The sequence below is a fragment of the Sminthopsis crassicaudata genome, chromosome 6 (assembly GCF_048593235.1).
Source record: "Sminthopsis crassicaudata isolate SCR6 chromosome 6, ASM4859323v1, whole genome shotgun sequence".
Classification (NCBI taxonomy): domain Eukaryota; kingdom Metazoa; phylum Chordata; class Mammalia; order Dasyuromorphia; family Dasyuridae; genus Sminthopsis; species Sminthopsis crassicaudata.
This window is the reverse complement of record NC_133622.1, coordinates 192,889,670-192,909,735: the sequence shown is the minus strand read 5'-3', so window position 1 is coordinate 192,909,735 and position 20,066 is coordinate 192,889,670. Positions and strand designations below refer to the sequence as shown.

The 20,066-nt window shown below is 47.7% G+C and overlaps 1 protein-coding gene across 1 annotated transcript; it reads left to right on the top strand.

The window, feature by feature from the left end:
• The first annotated feature begins 347 nt into the window (after positions 1-347).
• Positions 348-18,262, top strand: LOC141546011 (GDNF family receptor alpha-4-like). Its single transcript, XM_074273481.1, has 8 exons — positions 348-637; positions 11,304-11,612; positions 12,814-12,891; positions 13,831-14,215; positions 14,293-14,402; positions 14,940-15,074; positions 15,209-15,339; positions 16,543-18,262. The coding sequence occupies exons 1-8, from the start codon at positions 586-588 to the stop codon at positions 16,660-16,662; spliced, it is 1,320 nt and encodes a 439-aa protein (XP_074129582.1). The 5' UTR covers positions 348-585; the 3' UTR covers positions 16,663-18,262.
• The last annotated feature ends 1,804 nt before the right edge of the window (positions 18,263-20,066 follow it).

The following is a 20,066-nucleotide window of genomic DNA, read 5'->3' as shown; positions in this document are numbered from 1 at the left end:
CAGGAGTCAAACCGGGTGGGGGGAGTAGGGGGAGGGGGCTCAGGTAATGCAAGGAGGGGACCAGCTCCCGCTCCCGCGCTCTCCGTGAGGTGGGTGTTCTCCCCAGTCCTTCCCAGTTTACGTGTGGAAGCCCCTGCGAGCATAGAGCTAAGGGGCAGGGGCGGGGACGGGGGCGTGGCGCGGACGTTTTGCTGCTAGGAGTCCTCACAAGAGGCTGGGTCGAAGAGTGGGGGAGGCTTCGCGGCCCCTTTAAGACTGCTCCAGCTGTGCCGGGTGGCGGACGGGACAGGAGCGCACCTGGGGCTGGGCGCAAAGGGCTGGGTGCCGGAGGAGAATCCAGAGGGGGACGCGGCTCTGGGCGCTCGGAGCGGGGCTGGTGCTCTTGGAGGGGGCTTCCCGGGGCGGGGAGGGACGCGGAGCAGGGCGGCGCAGACCGAAGGCGAGGGGACGCCTGGAGCACGGGGCCGGGCGCACGGAGAGCGGCGCGGCGCTGGAGGAGCCCCCTCGGCCGGGGGTGAGGAGCAGCGGGACGTGCAGCCGGGCTCGGAGCGAGGGGCTCGGCGCCGGCGGCGGGATCTAGTCAGCATGGCAGAGCAGCGGGGCTGCCTCCTGTGCGCGCTGCTGCTGCTGCTGCTCGGTGAGTCCGTGCGTCCCCGAGCCATCCCGGGCTGGGTCCCGCTCCCCCCTCCCCCTGCCGTCCAGCAGCCCGTCCGCCTGAGCTTTCCCCCTCGGGCTCCCCCGTCTCCCCCCTCCCCACCCCTTCTCCCTGTCCGTTTCCACGTCTCCCTTCCCGTCTCTGAAATGTTTCTGAATCCGTCTTCTGCCAGGGCTGAAAGGGGCACTGGACGCCAGCTCGGCCCACCGCCCCTTTCCACAGACCTCGGACCTGAGGCTTAGAGAGAGGAAAGAACTTGTTCAAGGTCATAGTGAGACAGTCAGCATTCGAACTCAGCTCTCCTGCCTTGAGACACGTCAGAATTTGTAGCATCTCTCTATTTCCAGTCTCTATTATTGATCCTACTTGTAAAGCGCTTAGCACAGTATCTGGAATATTGTTGTTCAGTCTTTTTTAATCATGTCCAACTCTTCGTAATACCATTTGGGGTTTTCTTGGAAAAGATACTGGAGTGGTCTAGTGTTTCCTTCTCCAGCTCATTTTACAGATGAGGAAACTCAGGCAAACAAGGGTAAGTGACATGTCTAGGGTCACACAGAATAAATTTCTATTATTATTATCATTATTGTTTTGCGGAGGCAATTGGGGTTACGTGACTTGCATAGGGTCACACAGCCAGGAAGTGTTAAGTGTTAAGTGTGAGGTCAGATTTGAACTCAGGTCCTCTTGACTTCAGGGCTGGTGCTCTGTCCACTGCCACCCAGCTGCCCCTAGCTGGTAAGTTTCTAAGGTCAGATTCCAACTCTGAAAAATGAGTCTTCTTGTTTCAGGACCCAGGTCAGCGCCACTAAGCTGCTCATTGAGACAGTAGGCACTTAATAAATGCTTGTTTCTTTCTCCTTCCCCACCCACTCTCAAACTCTTTTCCTTTCTACCCTGCCTCCCTCTGTAATTCATTTATCTTCTCTTTCTGCCAGGGCTGCCTCTGACTCTCCCCTTGTCTTATACTCTTTGCCTCTCCCTCCTTCCTTTATTCACCATTTTTCTCTTGTTCAGGTTTCCCCAAGTGTCTTTACTCTAGAAGGTGATGTGCTTTCAGCTGTATGCCCTTGACCTGTACTGTTCTGAGGGCAGGGAGAGGAGGAAACAGTCCTCCAGACCCTTTGGCTTCTTTCTAGCTTGGACACCAGCTCCCTAGGACGTCTGCTAAAACTGCCTCCCCCTTCTGGAGGTAGAGTTTGCTGTGCTAGAGGCTGGGTAGCAGGTGCTTTTCAGACACTAAAAGATCAGAAGGCAGGCAGAGGACAGGTACGTTACTGGGTCCACCTCCTCTGCCTAAAGGGTCTTAGTGATGGCCTCCATATCTCCTCTACTGCTCTGATATTCCCCACACTCAGGCAGAGGCTCCTAGTAGCTGGAGAAGGAGGTTCCTGTGTTTGGATTAGTAAAACTCTTTGTCTCTGGGTCTTTCTGCCTCTGCTGCCCTCTGTCTGTATGGCATCTTCCCAGGCGATGAGGAGAGACAAGAGTGGTGGGAGGAAATCCTAGATTCTCACAACTGAAAGGTTCCTCAAAGTCTGATGGGATTTAGCGCTGGGGAGTTTCTTGATTAGGATTCTGAAGTTCAGAGAGTTAAATTACTTGCCCAGAGTCACCCAGGAAGTAATTAGCAGAGCAATTATCAAGGTATTGATACCTCAAAGTCTGAGGGTTGAGTGATAGGGAGATTTGAGTCCAGGGCCAAGGGACTCAAGCTTCAGATCAGGGGAGAGGAGTCAGAGGGACAGAGTGGGGGCGGGAGGAGAGACTCAGGTAGTCCAAGGAGGGAACCAGCTTCCGCCCTCTCTGTGTGGTAGGTGTTCTCCCCAGTCCTTCCCAGTTCACACATGTGGAAACCCCTGCAAGCATAAGAGCTAAGGGGCAGGGGTGAGGCCGGGGCATGACAGGGACATGGAGCTGCAAGGAATCCTCACTAGAGGAAGAATGGGGGAATGCTTTGAGGTATTCAGGACTCCAAATCTAATGCTCCTTCCCCATACTTCTAGCCCAATCCCCAATCAAACAGGAATTTTTTCTGCACAATACTCAATATATAAGTAGTTTTATACATAGTGGACATGGAATAAATGTTAGTGTTAGTGAACTGAACAGCTCATCTAGCTTAGTGAGCTCCAGGGATGCAGAACCCCTGCCCATATAAGGCAGATCCTTCTATTTTGGGACCACTCTAATCTTTGAGAAGCCTGAATCTTTTTCTCTGTTGCACATTCTACACATTAACCTTTGTTCTGCAACTTGGGCCAAACAGAATGACTCCTTTCCTAAGAAAGGATGTAAGAGGTGGAAGGAGGAAGAGGTCAATCTGCAAACTTTAATGGGTATGTGGTAGGCTCCATGGAGGAGGTAGCACTTGAGATTAGCTTTATAAGAAGAGAAGGTTGAGATGAGGGCATGGCTGGCAAGCCATGAGTGAGTGCATAGAGGTAAAAGACGTAGTCTGGTATGGGAAGAGTAAATGGGAAGAATGGGAGGAGATAAGGCTGGGAGGATAGGTTGTAGTGAGATTGTTCAAGGCCTTGACTGCCAGGGTTGGAATTTTACGTCTTATTCAGTAAGGAATGGGAGGGAAGGAGGGAGGGAAGTGATGTAGACAGAATTATGGCTTCTGGAGGTTATCTGAGTGGCTATAAGAAAGATAGATGGGAGAGAGGAGAGATGGAGGGGGAGAGACTGCTCAGACTAGTAATACAATAACCCAGAAAAAGAGGAATGAGAGAACTGAGAGTTGTGGTGATGAGAGCTGAGAGGCAGGGAGGGATGAAAGAGCTGCTGAACTAGAATCTTCAAGTCCCGGCAACTAAGTGGAGGTGGTGAAGGAGACGGAAGAGTCCACCATCATCAGTCAATCAACAACCATTTATTAAGCTCCCGCTATGTGCCTCCAGTGTGTGTCAGAGATCTGACAGATCTCCTCTGACTTCACAGCTGGCTCCCTTCTTGCTATACCACACTGCCTCTCTTAATGAATGCAGATAAAGATCACATTCAATTTTTGGCTGTATTTCAGCTCTGGACACTCTATCCCTATTAATGAATGCAGATAAAGGTCACATTCAATTTTAAACAAAATATTAAGAAAAATAAATCAACACCATTGACTCCCAGTAATGCAGTCCACTACAACCTTCAGCTCTTTGTCACTCGTACTGTCCAACCATGCTTCACTCATCCTGAATATGGGAAATTGGCTTATTGAATCCAAGTTGGAATGATGTTGTATTTACCTCTATTAAGCCTCACCTTATGCTGTATCCTTCTGGTGTGAGGAGACCTTTTGGATCATCTTGCTTTGAGTTTTGCTTTGTGGGATCTACAAATGAGACACATGCATCATTTTGTGCTTCCATCCTTGGTGATTCCTTCACCCTCGTGCCAGATCTGAAGTGACACAGTGCTATGTCAACCCCTTTCGTAACCACCAGTCCTAGGTGTGGCCATCTCTTCCCATCCCCTCCATGTTTTTGTTTCTAAAAAAGAAAAAAAAAAAGCTTTACCAGGTAAATGAGAGAAAATTTCAACCAAGAAAAATAAAATGAAACAAAGTTCGGGAAAATCTTAACCACAGGAACCTTGGTGCTCCTATGTGCCATGGTGGCTGCAGACCAGCTTTGATTAGACTGGGATTTTCCAGAGGAATTCTTACCTTGTTCCTTTCCTAGATCAAGCCTAAGGGAAAGCGATTTATGAAAGAAATGCTTTTATGAAGCACTTGTATGCCAGCTACTTTACAGATATTATCTAGTTTGATCTAAAGAGTTCTGGCTGACAGCCTATCTTTCTTCTCAGGCTCCAGGTGCCATTGACATAAAGACTCTTTTCTATATTAGAGTGTTGCAGAGTGTTGAGAGCTTGGAGATCACCTAGGACAGGTTTTAATTCAGTTTCTACAAAAACCATAGATTTTAAAAAAGTTTCTAAACTTGATGGGGGAAAATAGCTCTTTATTTTCATTAACCTTTAAGGGCTAGCATTTTCTTCAATTAGAATTTTATTTTTATTTTTAGAAAGCATGATTCTGGAAAGCAGTATCTAGGCTGTAGTAGATCGCTAAAGGATCTATGATACCAAAAAGGTTAAGAATCTCTGGACTATACTAACTCTCTCATTTTACAGATGGGTAAACTAAGGCTTAGGGAAGAGATTGATTTGCTCATGAGGTCACTAGTAAATCATAGAGATCTTGAGAAGTGAAATTTTAAAATCTCATATTCAAGGAACTTTTCCCTTATATAAAATGCTTTCCTCAATTTAATTCAATTAGCATTTATTAAGTGCCTGCTATGTGCAGAAAGTTACCACAGCAATAGGGATGAGATTGCCTTGGAACTGGAAGACCTGGGTATCCTGCCTCTGATACATCATGGTTATATGGACCATGGGCAAAACATGTAGCCTCTGTGCCTCAGTTTCCTTATTTGTAAAATGAGGAAACTGCACATTAACCAAGACCTATGTCTGAGTCCTGCCTCTCATAAACCTGTCTGCAGGGCTTTATAAGGCTGTGTGACCTTGTCTGCATAATATTATGACCCAGTCACTTAACCTTTCAAGGTGACTAGACTTATAGGCCTTAAGGCTATGGGTTGCTGATCTCTGCTGAAAGGTGTCTACTTATCCAGAATTCCCTATTTCAAAGAAACCATAGGCTTGATGCAACAACTTTTTTTCTTTTTCTCTTTTATTAATAGCTTTTTCTTTTTCAAAATACATGGTGTTACATCTTCTTAACAATCTCAAGAAATAAGTAGTTGAAGGCATTATCTGTAATTTGAAGGCATTATCTCCATTTTACAGATGGGTAAACTGAAATACAGAGCAGTAAAGTTATTTGTTAAGGTCAAAAGATTCATTTAAGTATGATATTGGTCATTAGAATCTTCAAGATCTGATTTTTTTCACTTTTCCCTCGCTATCATATAACCATTATTTACTGCATTTTATTTAATTTCCTTCAGCTTCTTCATCAATAAAGTAGAAGTGGGAGAGGAAGGGTAATGGGCCAGTTAATTACTATGGTCCTTTCCAGCTGCAACATCCTAGATTTTAGGATCACAAATAGTTTAATCATATTTGTAGCATTAGGATTAAGTCTGATCTTTGATATATTAATTCTGTGATCTGAGACAAGTCACGCTCTCTCTGGAGCCAAGTATTGTCATCTGTAAAATTTAGGGATTGGAGTAGAAGATCTCTAATGACCCTTCTAGCCCTAAGGTTTTGGGATGCTGTGACAGCAGCAACAGATCAGGGATGTTTCCTTGGGGGAAAAGACTTGCCCATCCTCCTTGCCTGCAGACCAAACAGTCTTTCTTTTAAGCTGCACTCATGAGAGGGACCTCCACTTTTCACAGGGCCCCCTAAACTTCTGGGAATCTTTCATGCCCTTCTCAGTAAGGTTCTTAGGAAATCTACCCACCACCCATCTAGTTTTCAGTTCTATTCAGCCAGTGCCCAGTAGTTTTCTCTTCCCAGTCCATCTGGGATCTGTTTATCCGGTCCCGATTTAGGTGGGAAGAGTTTGAGGGGCCACACAGAAGCTTTTCCCTGGATTGGTGAGGGCTTGGGGATCCTATCTGAGGTAATTCTTTCATTAATTTTGTTAGTGCTGCTTCTCCCTTTTCCTCCTTCCTTTGTCCCAAGCTTTGAGTCATCAGCATCTGTCTGTCTGTCAGAGCAGATGGCTGAAATATTGGTTGGATGGCAGGTTTCTCTGAAGTGGGATGGAGGGAAGGAAGAAATGCATTCTGGGAATAGAGATTCTCCTCAGTACTACCCCAAATACAAATGCCTACGAACCCAGCCATGTCTCAATTGGGGAGGGAGGTACTCTATTCAGGGGACCCTTTTTCAGAGAGAGAATTAAAAAATAAGACCAGATGATTAGCCTGGCCTTCTGGGGACCCTGAGCTTGGAATCCCTCCCTCAAATCTGCTGGGTCGAAAGGATGGGAGGCTGAGACCTGTTGTCCTTCACCTTTTCGAGACACAGATCACAACCCAAAATGTAGGGATTAAAGTTAGAAATAATTTTAAACTGTTAGGCAGGATGGGTAATTAGGAACCTCTTTTGGGGGGTGGGGGGAGCTAGGGAGGAGGATGCTAGTTTTGACTCTCCTGCCCAGAGACACCAAATGAGGTCCTGGGGGTTCCTTCGTGAGATCTGTTTCAGAATCCTGCCTAGGACAGCGCCTGCCTAACTCACAGCATCAAGGGAGTAGAGCTGAGAAAGATCTTCGATAGCCTTCAAGTCCAGTCTGCTCATTTCAAATGAAGGAACAGACTCAGCTAGGTGAAGTGACTTGACCAAAGTCACACAAATAATATGTGGCAAGACTGGAGTTTGAACCCAAGTCCCCTTATTCCAAGTCCAGTGTACATTTTTTCATCATCAAAGGAAGATTTCTTAGTTTTTAACTCATTGTTGCTTAAATGTCTTGATTTCTGTCCAGCGCCCCCACCCCATGTGCATTCTTTCTGCTGCTTATCTCTTTTTGTCTGTCTCTATGTCTCTCTGTCTCTGATTCTGTGACTGTTTCTGACTGTCTCTGTCTATCTCTCTCTGTCTCTCCCCCTCCCTCTCCCCCCTCTCTCTGTCACACACACACATACACACACAACTTCCTGGGCACCCAGGGGACCCATCCAGATTGACCATCCAAACTCAGCTTCTTTCATAGAAGCTGCGGGCTCCTTTGCCTTTTCTGTAGAGATGTAAACCCTCCCTCACTTAATCCAACTGTGTCATGGTTGCACCTCCCTGATGTCATGGTGCTCTTCGAGAACAAAGGAAAACAACAGATAAATATGGGAGAGAAGGAAATAGAGAGAATGAAACAGTGTACTCCATAGACTTGCTTCTATCATTTGCCTCTATTTCCCCAGATTTGAGGAGACAAACGCGGCTCCTGCCCTTTGGGGAATATGCTTGTGAGTACAGAGAAATTGGGCTTCCTAAGAAGGAAGGCTGGAAAGAGGAAAGACCAAACTTAGGGTTCCAGTGCCTTTAAGGGCTAATTTTCCCCCAGCCCTTTCCTGCCAGCTCCTTCTTGCTGCTCAACATTAGAAACCTGCCCCTCTCCATCTCTTAGATCATTCTCTCTCCATTGGGAAAGGACTGATGAACAGGGACTGTATTAAGACCTTGGGGAGCATTCTGGCAAATGTGATATTTGGCCATGGCTGCCAATCCTGGACACACCATCACAGTTTTCCTTCCTCCTTCCTCTAGTCTAGCAGAGAGGAACTTTTCAATCTCAATTTCTCTCTCCCTCCTCCATCCCTCTCTCCCTCTCTTTCTCCATTTCCTCCCTCTCACATTTGTCTCTGGACAGAGACTCTGGACTTTTCTCCTCTCGTTAGTTCTCACCTTACTTCTGGGTTTGCTTCTTTCACTCTCCCCCTCTGCCTCAGTCTCTCTCCCTTCTCCTGCCTCTGTATAGGTTTGCAGAATGTCAGAGTTGGAAGGGACCTCAGGTAACATCCATCTAGTTGTATCCTGTGACCCAGAACCAAAGCTCTGGGTTTACATAGACCCCTTTGTTTAATCTTGGGGAATATCATTCACAAACATTCTTTGTGGCTTTTGCTTGTGGGTGGGCGTGGGAAACATCATATTTAAATCCCTGTCGTTGTCTGTTCTTCGTTCTCAAAGAGCACCACGACATCAGGGAGGTGAGACCATGACAGGCAAGTGAGCTGGATTTAAGTGAGGGAAGGTTTAGCTCTCTACAGAAAAGGCAAAAGAGCCCTCAGCTTCTAGGAAGGCACTTGGGCTCACATAACATCAAATAAGGAACCGAAATCAGCTATTGAACTAACATTGACTATATAATACAGGCTTTATTTAGCCTGACCCCAAAATGCAGAGGATTTGTACTCATGCCCATGAGCAGCCAAGGCAACTCTCCTTCCCTTCCCAATGAGCTCCATATCCCCTAGAGCCCTATTTAGATCTGTCCAGCTTATTACCCTTCTACTGAGGTTCTTGTATAAGGAAAAATCACTCAGTTGCTAGTACTAAGTGGGAAACACACCAACTCCTTTCTCCTGGATCTACATAGTTTCCCCAACTCTCACCTCCCATTGAAGTAAAATACGCCCTATCCCTGCTACACTATAGTTCTGTCCCTTGCTGTTCCTTGACTTGGGTCCTCCTTGGACCGGGAACTCAGGATTGTTCAATTCCCGGGGTCTTCATTGTCTTCATTTCCGGGGTCCCGTCTCCAGGCATCCTTGGAATTGGGGGATCCCCTGTTAATATGGTTTCCTGGAGGGCCTCTTTGGCCATGTGGAAGTACAGGCTTCCTTCTAGGAAACTAGAATCTCTATGTCTTCCCTTTTGCTTTCTCTTTGTCATAGATTTGGTCTCCTGCTTTCCAGCCCTTATTTTAAAGGCCAAGTCCAAGCTAAGGGTATTATTGGTCACATCATATTCTTAATGTGCTGTTAAAGGCAAAGGCACAGAGGTGGGAAATGAATGCTGAATTCAGGGAAGAGCCAGCTGACCAGGTGACTCAGAGTGGGTGAATGGAGAGTTCTGAAATAAGTTTCTGTCTTTGTTTTTCTGTGTTTCTGATATGTCCTCCCTCCCTTGTTTTCTGTCTGTCTGTCCCTGTCTGTCTCTCCGTCTCTTTCTCTCGGTCTTCCTTCTGTGTCTTTATTTCTCCTCACTAGTCTGGATTTCTCTCCCTCTATTTCATAGGATCTTTAGAGAAGATAATTTTAGACTGGATCTCTTAAAGGAGACTCCTGAGCTCCACACTCCCTTATTCTCCTTCCTATCTTGACTATTATGCTAAGAATATCTGCTTTACCTTATGCTCTATTCCTTCAATCAAACATTTTTTGAATACCTACTATATGCACAACCCAGGGTTTAATGCAGAGACATCAACATGCCTCTTCAGGGAGTTCCCAGTCTGGTGAGAGAAAAATACAGACAGGTAATTGTTACCTAAAGAATCAGAAAAAAGGGAGCTGACTACTGGCTGGGAGCCACCCCCTTCAGGTGGCATCTGGATGTAGTTTTGAGGGAGGGGTTGTATTTTGATGGGGCAACGATTGCTTTATTTTCCATGAAGGTCCTGAAGCAGCCTTGGCCCACCCCTCTGCCCTTCTCAGGGATATGGGCACAAGACTTAGCATGGAGACTCTTAGAGGTAGAAGGTAACTCAGAGATCACTTGATCAATCCTTGATGAAATAAGATCTTCCTTCCTGTGTTCTGGACAGGAGGCTGAGCAGCCTTGGCTTGGAGGCCTCTAGGGATAAGGAGGGTAACACTTCTTCCTCCCCCCAAAAAGAGGCCAACCCTTTTCAGAACAGCTCTAAGTGTTAAAAAGCCTTTTCCTGGCATCAAATTTGAATTTCACAGTTAGCCCTTCAAATCCCTTCCTCAATGGATTTCTCTTCTGGCTAAATAAATACCCCATGTTTCTTCAATTCTTGTTTTTCCTTTTTTAACCCAAACCTCTGATTTTTTTTAATTAAAGCTTTTTATTTTCAAAATATATAAAGGGATAATTTTCAACATTCATTCTTACAAAACCTTATGTTCTAATTTTTTCCCTCCTTTTCCCCCACTCTCTCCCCTAGATGGCAAATGATTCAATGTATGTTAAACATGTGCAACTCTTCTATACATATCTCTGATTTTAGAGTGAGCTCCTGGGAAGGATTCCTTAATCAGTGCAGACCAACATCTTTTCTGCAATCTGGAGTCTTATGGAGTTGCTTGAGAACAAGGAGAGGTCAAATGATTTGCCGAAAATTACTCAGTGTATGGGGCCTTGAACCCTGATGCTCATTGCCAAGATCAGCCTATATTTGCTACAACACACCTGGCCTCTGTCAATTGTTCTTTATAGAGCACGGTCCTTCTCCCGCCCAGACTGCTTTGCTCTGGATAAGCCCTAGCTTTTAATGTCCATCCTTAAGTGGACACAATGTTCCATATATGATCTGAGCAGGACAAAGTACAGTATGGCCCTCATTTTCCTTATCTTGGACAATGCTTGTGGAGCTACCGGAGTCAGTGTAGATGGTCCACCTCAGAATAAATGCTGGTTTCTTCAGCTGACATCTAGACTGGTGGATTGGTGAGTGGATGGGGAAGGAGATGTCACTGCCCTGGTCATCTCCCTCCCTGCTCCATGCCCAGTCTTCTTGGAAAATGCTCATTTCTATTTCTCCTCCCCTTATCACCTGTAACTGTGAACACTATAAACATGGCCCATCCAGCTGGCCCAATCATCTTTCCCTCTGTTTCTTCATCACATTCGGGACTCACCAAGAGTAGGTCTTGCCTCTCCTGCCAAATAGAAGGGTTCTGGTGAATTGGTTCTGTTTCCTTTTGACACTAAGAACTTGGGTACAAAAGGTGGGCATGTGGAGACCATTTTCAATGAGAAGAGCAAAGCAGTGTTGAAGAGTTAGGCCTCAGGGAAAGAGACTGATGGAGTGGGTCTGTCTTCTTGGTGCTAACGATCACCTCCCCTTCTCTCTCTTCCCTCTTCTTTCCCTTCCCTCCCTTCTTTTCCCTTCTCTCCCCTCTCCCTTCCTTGTCTATCTGTTGTCCATGTCTCTCCCACTCCTTCTTTCCTCCTCTTTTTCCCCCTCCCTGTGGCACAGAGGCATGTTCAGGTTCTGGTTCCCTGAGTCCAAACCAAGACCCTGGACCAGAAGGAGAGCAGGACTGCCTGAGAGCCAGTGAGCATTGTGCCCGGGATGCCGGCTGCAGCGCCCGTCTCCGCACCCTTCGCCAGTGTGCGGCTGGAGATGGGGCAGCCAGGCTGGGGCCCGATGCCCAAAATCAGTGCCAGAGCACGGTCCAAGCCCTGCTGTCCAGTACTCTCTCTGGCTGCCGATGTCGCCGGGGCATGAAACGGGAGAAGGACTGCTTGGGTGTGTACTGGAGCCTGCGCCACACCTTCCCACAAGGTCAGTGTGGGCCAGGGGGTCCTCTGCCTCTGGCTCTGGCCTTTCCATCTTCTGGAGTCCCTCAGTCTCTGCCTCCCCGTATCACCGTCCAAACAGACATCCCTGACTCTGCCCTAGTTTTCCTCTCCTCCTTCCCTGCTATTTATCTCACACCCTGGCTAACTTTTGCTCTTAAAACAGGCTCAGACCCAGGAGCCAGCTTTGGGGAACTCACTATTGGGGGTCCCATAGGGAACAGAAAAGGAAAAGATGTGGGACCTGTCTGTTGATAGCGGCCATTTATATAGCTTTTACTGCACTTTACATATGTTTGATCATTTAAGTCTTTTAAAATAGCCCTGTGATTGATGAAGGTTCTAAAAGTCTCATCATCCCCATTGAGCATCACTGAGGCTTAGAAAAGTTAACTGACTTGTCTCTATCCAAAAGTCACTGAGTGTTAGGGGAGGGATCTGAATCCAGGTCTTTCACTCCCCCCCAAAAAAAATGTTAGTGGGGGGATTCAAATCCAGGTCTTTCCTGTTTCTCTGCTAGCATCTTATGCCTCTCCAACAGAGTGAGAGTTTCCGAAAGGGAGATTTTGTCTTCAGATAAAAATAAACATTCTGAAAAGGAGAAATACCCGAAGTGTTGTCTTGGTAAGGAGTTTCCTGTCCTCTGAAGTCTTCCAGCAGGGAAGAGTAAATCACTTGTAAGGGATGTTAATGATGCTCACTTTTAGGGAGTGGGAAAAGGAAGATGAATCAGCAAAGAAAAAAGTTTATAGGAAGAGAGAATAAAGACAGAACCTTCTGCCCGCATCCCCGAAATAAAAGGAATATCTAGGGGCAGAGTTGTCAATAATTGCCAGATGCTGGAAAGAGGTCAAAGATGAGGATTAAGAAGAGCTCATTGGATTTGATGCGCTTTCCTCGAAACACATTTGGGAATATAGCGGACTCAATGTGTCCCTGCTAAGTCCATGGGTCCCCAGGCTTCCCTGCAGATCAGGACTCCCCAGAGAAGCACCCCTCCCCCTCTGCCTGGGCACGTTTGAGGAAGACTCAGCGTGGGCGGAGGTGGTTTAGCGCTCTGAGCAAGACAAGGATGATCACAACAAAAGAAGGACAGATTGGGGGGAGGCAAGACTCACACAAGCCTCGGAGCTCGGAATCTCTTTGCTCATCTCTTTTCCCTCTTCCCTCCCCTCTCTGAATTCAAGGAATGCTGCTAGAAAGTTCCCCCTACGAGCCTTTCATTAGAGATCTGGACTACGTTGGATTGGCAGCCATTACGGCAGGTACTCGCCCCACGGAAGCCCTCAGCCATCCCCGAGACCCCAAATGGCCTCCGATGTCCCCCATTCAGAGTCAGCCTCTCTTCACTGATCCTCCCCACCCCCAACAGCTGTCCCCAGGGCTGCCAAGTCCAGAGAGCACCTAACGTTCCTCAGGCCACCGACGGGGGATCCCTCCTGCCCTCGCAGGCCAAACACCCTCCTTTCTGCTTCCCTGTTCCCAGGCCAAGCGGCACCTGGGGAGTATTTTAGTTACTTGAGGAAGACCTGAGTTCGAATCTGCCCTTTGTATAGAACCCGGCACATAGTAGGTGCTACATAAGCTTTTCACTGCTGGAGATCTTCTCTCAGCGAGGAGCCAAGGACAGCCATGCTGGGGAAAGGCAGTCTTCTTTGTGGACGGCTCACTCTGTATTAGTCATTTAAAATACTCTGCCACTGGGATCTTCTGGCCCGGTTCTTAAGCTCTTTGGGTGCCATGGGTTTCGGTCTGGTGAGGTCTAGAGCCCCCTTCTCTGGATGCTGCTCTTAAATGCAGAAAATCCGCAGGATTACCCAGGAAACCGATTGTATCGAAATGTTGTAATTAAAATATTTTTCAGCATCAAGTTAGTGAATCCCAAGTGAGGAAACCCTGATTTAAGATTTGGGATAAGTGTTTGGCTCCCCCCCCCCCCCCACTTTGGGGAATAATGCGCCTTTCGCATCAGTCCGCCAGCTGCAGTTCTTGGGATTTGCACCGCGGATAATCCGCTCTTGGAGGCAGTTTACCCTGCCTCGGTGCCTCTTCCTTGTTCTGCTCGTTTGTAAAAGTCTCCGGGCTCCGGGCTCCGCTCGGGCCCCGCCGTACACGAAGCTTCCCGCCCCGGGGCGAGATGCCTTTCGGGAGGGCCGGGGACGGCTAGTAAAGCTGGCCTCGCTCCGCCCCCACTGTCCGACCAGGGTCCGAGGGCGAGAGCCCGTCCCCGCGGGGGAACCGTTGCCTGGACGCGGCCAAGGCCTGTAACGTGGACGGGCCGTGCCAGCGGCTGCGCGCCGACTACGCGGCCCTGTGCCTGCGGCCCGGGGCCCGCGGCTGCCCCCGGGCCCGCTGCCACCGGGCCCTGCGCCGCTTCTTCGACCGGGTCCGGCCGGCGCTCAGCCACGCGCTGCTCTTCTGCCCCTGCGGGCCCGGGGACGCGGCGTGCGCCGAGCGCCGGAGGCAGACCATCGTGCCCGCCTGCTCCCACGGCCCCGGCCCCCGCCCCGCGGCCCGCGCCGCCCCCGCCGCCGTGCAGCCCAACTGCCTGGCGCCGCTGGACGCTTGCCGCCGGGGCTACGTGTGCAGGTGAGCCGGGGACGGGCCCGGGGAGGCCCGCGGAGCGCGGCCCGCGGGAGCCCGACGTTGTCCTCCGCTCCCCCCAGGTCCCGGCTGGCCGAGTTCCAAGCCGCCTGCAGGCCGTCCCTGCTCACCTCCAGCGGATGCATCCGCGAGGACTCTCCCAGCTGCCTGCGGGCCTACACCGGCATCGTGGGTATGAGCCACGCAGCCATCTAGGCGGGGAGCTGAACTTCTCTGGATGACGTGGGCATAGGAAGAAGGGAGCGGCTACAGCAGCCTGCGGGTTAAAGGGGGGGGGGGCGGGAAGAGCGTCCACAGAGAACCTTTTTGGGGGTGAGGATGGGGGGGCAGAGTGTTTCCACTGAGCCCCTAAATTTGGGAGTCTTTCCTGCAACTTCTTGTATAAAGGAAGTGAGAGGTGCTGTCCCGGGTATGTGTTTGGGCTAGCTCTGGAGGCATCTGGATGGGACGGAGGGTGTGTCTACACTGGCAAAAGGGGTGTTGGAAAGGGGGCATTTAGATGGAGGTCCTGAACACAAGTGGGTGTCCATCCTAAGTAGGAGGATAGAGCATTCTATTGGATAACTGGGAAGGGGCTCCCCGCATGAGCATCCTGGACCGCTGCGGAGTTTGTGTGTCTGAGGATGTGAACGTCCCGAATCTATTCAGGCATCGTGGATGTAGAGCGGGACACCTCAGGGGACAGGCAGCCTTTTTCTTCTCTTCCCAGGGACCCCCATCACACCCAACTATGTGGACAATGTAAGCACCGCCGTGGCTCCGTGGTGCAGCTGCAGCTCCAGCGGGAACAGGCTTGAAGAATGTGAGACCTTCTTGGGGCTCTTTGTGGAGAACCCCTGTCTCCGTAAGTGCTCCGAGTCTAGAGGTGGGGTCTGGGGGATGGGACAGAAGAGGTTGGGGATGACAGGAGACAGAACTGAGAGCCCACAGAGAAGGGGCTCAGATCCTGCCCTCAATATCCCTCTTCTTTCTCACCAGAAAATGCTATACTGGCTTTTGGCAATCAGACAGCCCTAAGCTGGGGCTCCTCTGTCTTCCCACCTGGAACATATCTGCAAGAATCCCCTGGGCCTGGACGCAGCCTCTTCAACCAACTGAAGCCCACCCGGGTATGAATTTCTGGAGTCTTTTCAGGCCCTAAGTCTCCCTCACAAGCTTCCCAGCATCCCCAGCCTGACCTCCTCTCCCTTTTCAAAGAATTACCTTGTTCCCAAGCAATCTGAAACCTCTAAATTGCAGCTCATCCTAAACCAGGACTGACCTTTTACTTGGTTTTAAAATTTTAATTTAATTTATTTAAGATTTCCTCCAGCTATATGCAAAACAATTTTTTTACATTTGTTTTTAAAAAATTTGAGTTCTAGGTTCTCTCCTTTATTCCCACCTACAATTAAGAAACCACATATGAAGTTATTCAAAATATTTCCATAAAAGTCAAGTTGTGAAAGAAAACAGAGATCTCCCATCCTAATGAAAAAAAAAAACCCTCAAGAAAAATTAAGTTAAAAAGAAAGAGAGGTACAGACACAAAGAATGCTTCAGTCTGTATTCGGACACAATCAGTTCCTTCTGTGAGTATGGACAGGATTTTCATCGTAAGTCCTTCAGAATAGTCATGGGTGGTTGTACTACTGAAAATAGCAGTCATTCACAGCTGCTCGTCCCAGAACACTGCTACTACTTTGTATAGAGTACATTTCAATTTGCTTGAGTTCCTCGAGGAACTTGCAGGCTGTTTTGTTTTTGTTTTTGTTTTTTTCCTGAGAGCATCCTGCTCATCATTTCTCATAGAACAATAGTATTCCATCACAATTTATCGAGCCATTTCCCAATTGATGGGCATCCCCTCAATTTCCGATTATTTTTTTCCCCTGAGAAGAGAGCTGCTATGATTTCATAAAGGAAGTCTCTGGTATCCAGACATATGAAAGAGAATTTGACCTCTCTCCTCCACTTGGTGGCTCCTGCTCCCTTCCTGCACCCCTCTCTTATGTAAAGTTGGAACAGAGGCAGTCTAGCTCCACCCTAGTGTTTGAGTGAGGAAGGCGACCCTTTCCAGTCTTTAGTCGGGAATGGGATGGGAGGGTTGTTTTTTTAGACTTCAGATGAGGACTCAGATACTGTCCCTTAACAAGCAGGGAAAATTTAAATTTTTTATTTTACTTATCTGTATTCAAGTTATCCCTTCTTCCCCAGAGTGTAAACATCTTGAGAGGAAGACCTGGTTTTTTGACTTTGTACTTGTAATCCCCAGAGCTTGACGTTGGTCCATACTTAATAAGTGTTTGATTGAGCTCCTCTCTCCCTTGCAGGTATCAGGTGAAAGCAGGCCTTCTACTGGGGGCTCTCCAAGGCTTTGGGGGGCTCCAGGCTTGACTCTCCCCAAGGATCAACTGTTGCTTATAGCCCTGGCCCTCTGGTTCCTGCCTTGACTAGGCCAGCTGGCAGAAGACAGAAGGAATGATCTTGTTTGTGTGCATTCTTTTCCAGTGGGATGGCGTAGTGGGAATGTGAATCAAAGAGAAGTAGGGCCGGAGGGAATTGGCCCTGACTCTCCCTAACTTCAGATCTCTAGTGGTCTGTGGACCAGACCCTTCCTGCCCTTCTCTCCTGACCCAGTACAAAGAGGAAGAGCTGGGGGACTTTGGGGAATGACTCAGAGGGCGGAGAAGACATCCCATCCCAGAGACTGGAAAGGCTTAGAACCACTTGCCTCCTCTCTTGGGGGCCAGCCTTAATTCTTGGAATCTGAGGTCTAGAACTGGAATTTAAAACTCTTTGAGGGTAGGGGCTGCACATAGCAGGCAATTAATAAATGCTCATTGATTGTAGTGATAGGCTAGCAAGGATTTGAAAACTGCAAGGCATTTTGGAGATCATAAAATCCATTAGAAATTTTTGAAATTAAAATTTTTTAATTTCTCTTACCTCTATAGTCCTATGACCTAATTACAATTCCCACTTCACAGGACTGTTGTGAGGAAAGTAAACATATAAGCCCAAATGAAAACAGAGCTATTTTGAACCTGTTGGGAGGAGAGTGGGGGACAGCCTGCTGGTACACGGCATGAAGAGGCATTTGTACAAATAGAAGGCTGGGGAGGCAGGTGTAGACAACAGTTGCTCTGGAAAAAGATGGGGGTTTTTGGTCGTCACTGTGAGTCAGCAGTGTGACGTGGCAGACAAAAATGCCACATTAGTCCAAACTGCATTTAGGGGGCCACAGCCTCCAGGACAAAGGTGGGGGTGGCCCCACAGGGCTCAGTCCAGCTGGGGTCCCTCTTCCCCCGTCTGGAGGAGGGTATTAGCTTCTGGGCACAACATTTCAGGAAATTCACTGATGAGCTAGAATAAGTGTAAAGGAGGGTGGTCGGCATTGACTCCAAAAAAGGGATTAGTTCCAGTCTGCTCATTCTCAAAAGGTAGAATTAGGAGTGGGAAAGGGGTAAGGGAATAGGAGGATGGGCAGGGAGCGGGCCAGAGCAGGGAGGGGAGGCAGATTTCAATTTATAGGAGAAACAATGATTCTGTTCACGAAAAAAGGGAATGGACTACTGGTGTGATTGGGGTATCCTTTGTCACCAGACTTTTTAAAGCATAGGCCAGATGACCACTGTCTGGGATGTTTAGAGAGGCCCTACTTAAGGACTGGTTGTACTAGAGACCCCCGAAGTCTCTTCCAGGTGGCGAGTGATTGGGCTAGGAGAGTGAGCCACTTGTCTCCTTTCTGAAGGAACTTCTCTGAGTGGTATGGGATAAAGAAGAAAGGAGGAAAAGGATGAAGGTGCGCCTGGGAGGAAGTACTGGCACTGATCCAGTGAAAGGGTAAAGCTGAAGAGGGGAATATAATATTAAAGCAGAACACTTGTAATTTTTAAATTTGTTCTTTCTAGGAGTTTATTATTATTATTATTATTATTATGGTATGAGGGTGGATGTTTTTATTTTTAAAGCACAAGGGTTTTCTAACCTTTTGTTTTTAAGTTTTAAATTCAGGGACTTTTTTTTTCTTTAAATAAAGAAAATATAAAGTAGAATCAAATCAAGGCAACAAATGATAAGATACAATGCCTGTCCATCCAAAGTTGATTTGTATTACATCTCATGCCATTTAATTTCATTAATGCTTTAATGTGCTTTCCTCCAAACGGCCACATCAGATGATCAGGGCAGTGGTTATTATCTCCAATTCACTAATGGGGCAACTGGGACCTAGTAAAGGAAGTGATTTGCTCTGTGACCAAGTGAGTCATGGCAGGAACCAGGATTTGTCCTGACTCTTTCCACCACATTGCGTTATCGATGTGCAACTTGAACCTCCATCTCTCTCACAATCCCTAGCTCCCTTCTGAATGGTCACACATGGGCCCCCAAACTCACCTGCCCAAAGGCTGTTCCGTGTACGTGGGGGACTTCAGAGTTCACCTGCCCATATCTGTCTGTCTTTCTCCTCCACTCTGTCTCTATCTCTGTCTGCCAGTCTACCTAGATATTTGGCTATCTGTCTTTTCCCCTCTTTCTTTCCTTCCTTCTCTTCTCTGTCTTTCTCCCTGTCTGCCTTTTTCCTTCCCCCCTTTCTGTCTTTCTTCCTCTATCTCTGTCTGTCTCTTTTTTCCTCCTTCCCCCTCCTCCTCTTTTAGTCTCTCTCCCTCTTTATCTTTCTCACTCTCTCTCTTTCCTTCCTTTCTGTCTCTATTTGTGTCTTTTTTCCCTCCTTCCTCTGTCTCTCTTCCTCTCTCTCCCTCTCTCTCTCTTTCCTTCCCCTCTCTCTGTCTCTCTGTCTTTCCTCCTTCCTCCGTCTGCCTCTCCCACCTCCTCTCTTGGTCTCTCTCTCTCTCCCTCCACATACATATAGCTTCTTATTCCAGATGTGTGTTTGGGGTAATCATGCTCCCCCAGGGCAGTCTTGGGCTTTCTTGTAGTACTTCTATGCTAAGTGCTTCTCATTAAAATACTATTTGATTATTACGACAACCCTGGGAGGAAGGTGCATGAGGAAACTGAGGCAAACACAAGTTAAATGACTTGTCCTGAGGCACAGAGTTAGCAAGTGTGTTAATCAGGATTTGAACTCAGGTGTTCCTGGCTCCAGACCTGACACTTCTCCCACTGTTGCCACTTAGCTGCCCTCAGCTCCTGTTTTTTGGCTGCCATGTCATATAACTGACTGATATGGAATGTGTCATTTAGTCATTTCCTATCTTTGACAGAGGAAGACACTAAGGCTCAAAAATGGAGTTAATATGTCCATGGTTAATGTTAGCTGAAGAAGCAAAGACTTCTTATTCAGTGCTCTATCCACTGAGTCATACTGCCCTTAGCAAGGAATGGGTTCCATCTGTGGGTATATCTTCATTTTCCCTTAATAAGGTCCTTATGAGTTTCTGCAGGATGTGTATATATGTGTGTGTGTGTGTGTGTGTGTGTGTGTGTGTGTGTGTGTCTGTCTGTCTGTGTGTCTGTGTGTGTATGTTTGTACAGAGAGAGACAGAGACAGAGAGGGAAAGAGAGAGGGGGAGAGAGAAGAGAGGAGGAGAAGAGAGAAAAGAGAGGGAAGAAGGGAGGGAGGGAGAAAGAGGAAAGGAAAAAAAGGGAGGGAGAGAAACAGAAAGGGAATGAGGGAGGGAGAGAGAGAGATTTTTAACAAACTTGAGAGTACAAAGTTTAGAAAGTCCCTGGCTCTTAAAGAACTCAATCTAGTAGTGGAAAAAAAAACAAAAAACAATTTTATAATATGCAATATCATATATCTATTTGAGAAAAGCAAACAAAGTCAGTGGATAGAATGCTGGGCCTGCAATTAGGAAGACCTGAATTTAAATTCAACTTCAGGCAT

What these genes read in the sequence shown, in the direction of transcription:
- LOC141546011 (XM_074273481.1), top strand. Translation starts at nt 586, where the DNA reads ATGGCAGAGCAGCGGGGCTGCCTCCTGTGCGCGCTGCTGCTGCTGCTG. An exon ending in CGCCGGGGCTACGTGTGCAG is followed by an intron (nt 14,216 to 14,292) that starts GTGAGCCGGGGA and finishes CGCTCCCCCCAG; the next exon opens with GTCCCGGCTGGCCGAGTTCC. An exon ending in GGCCTACACCGGCATCGTGG is followed by an intron (nt 14,403 to 14,939) that starts GTATGAGCCACG and finishes TTCTCTTCCCAG; the next exon opens with GGACCCCCATCACACCCAAC.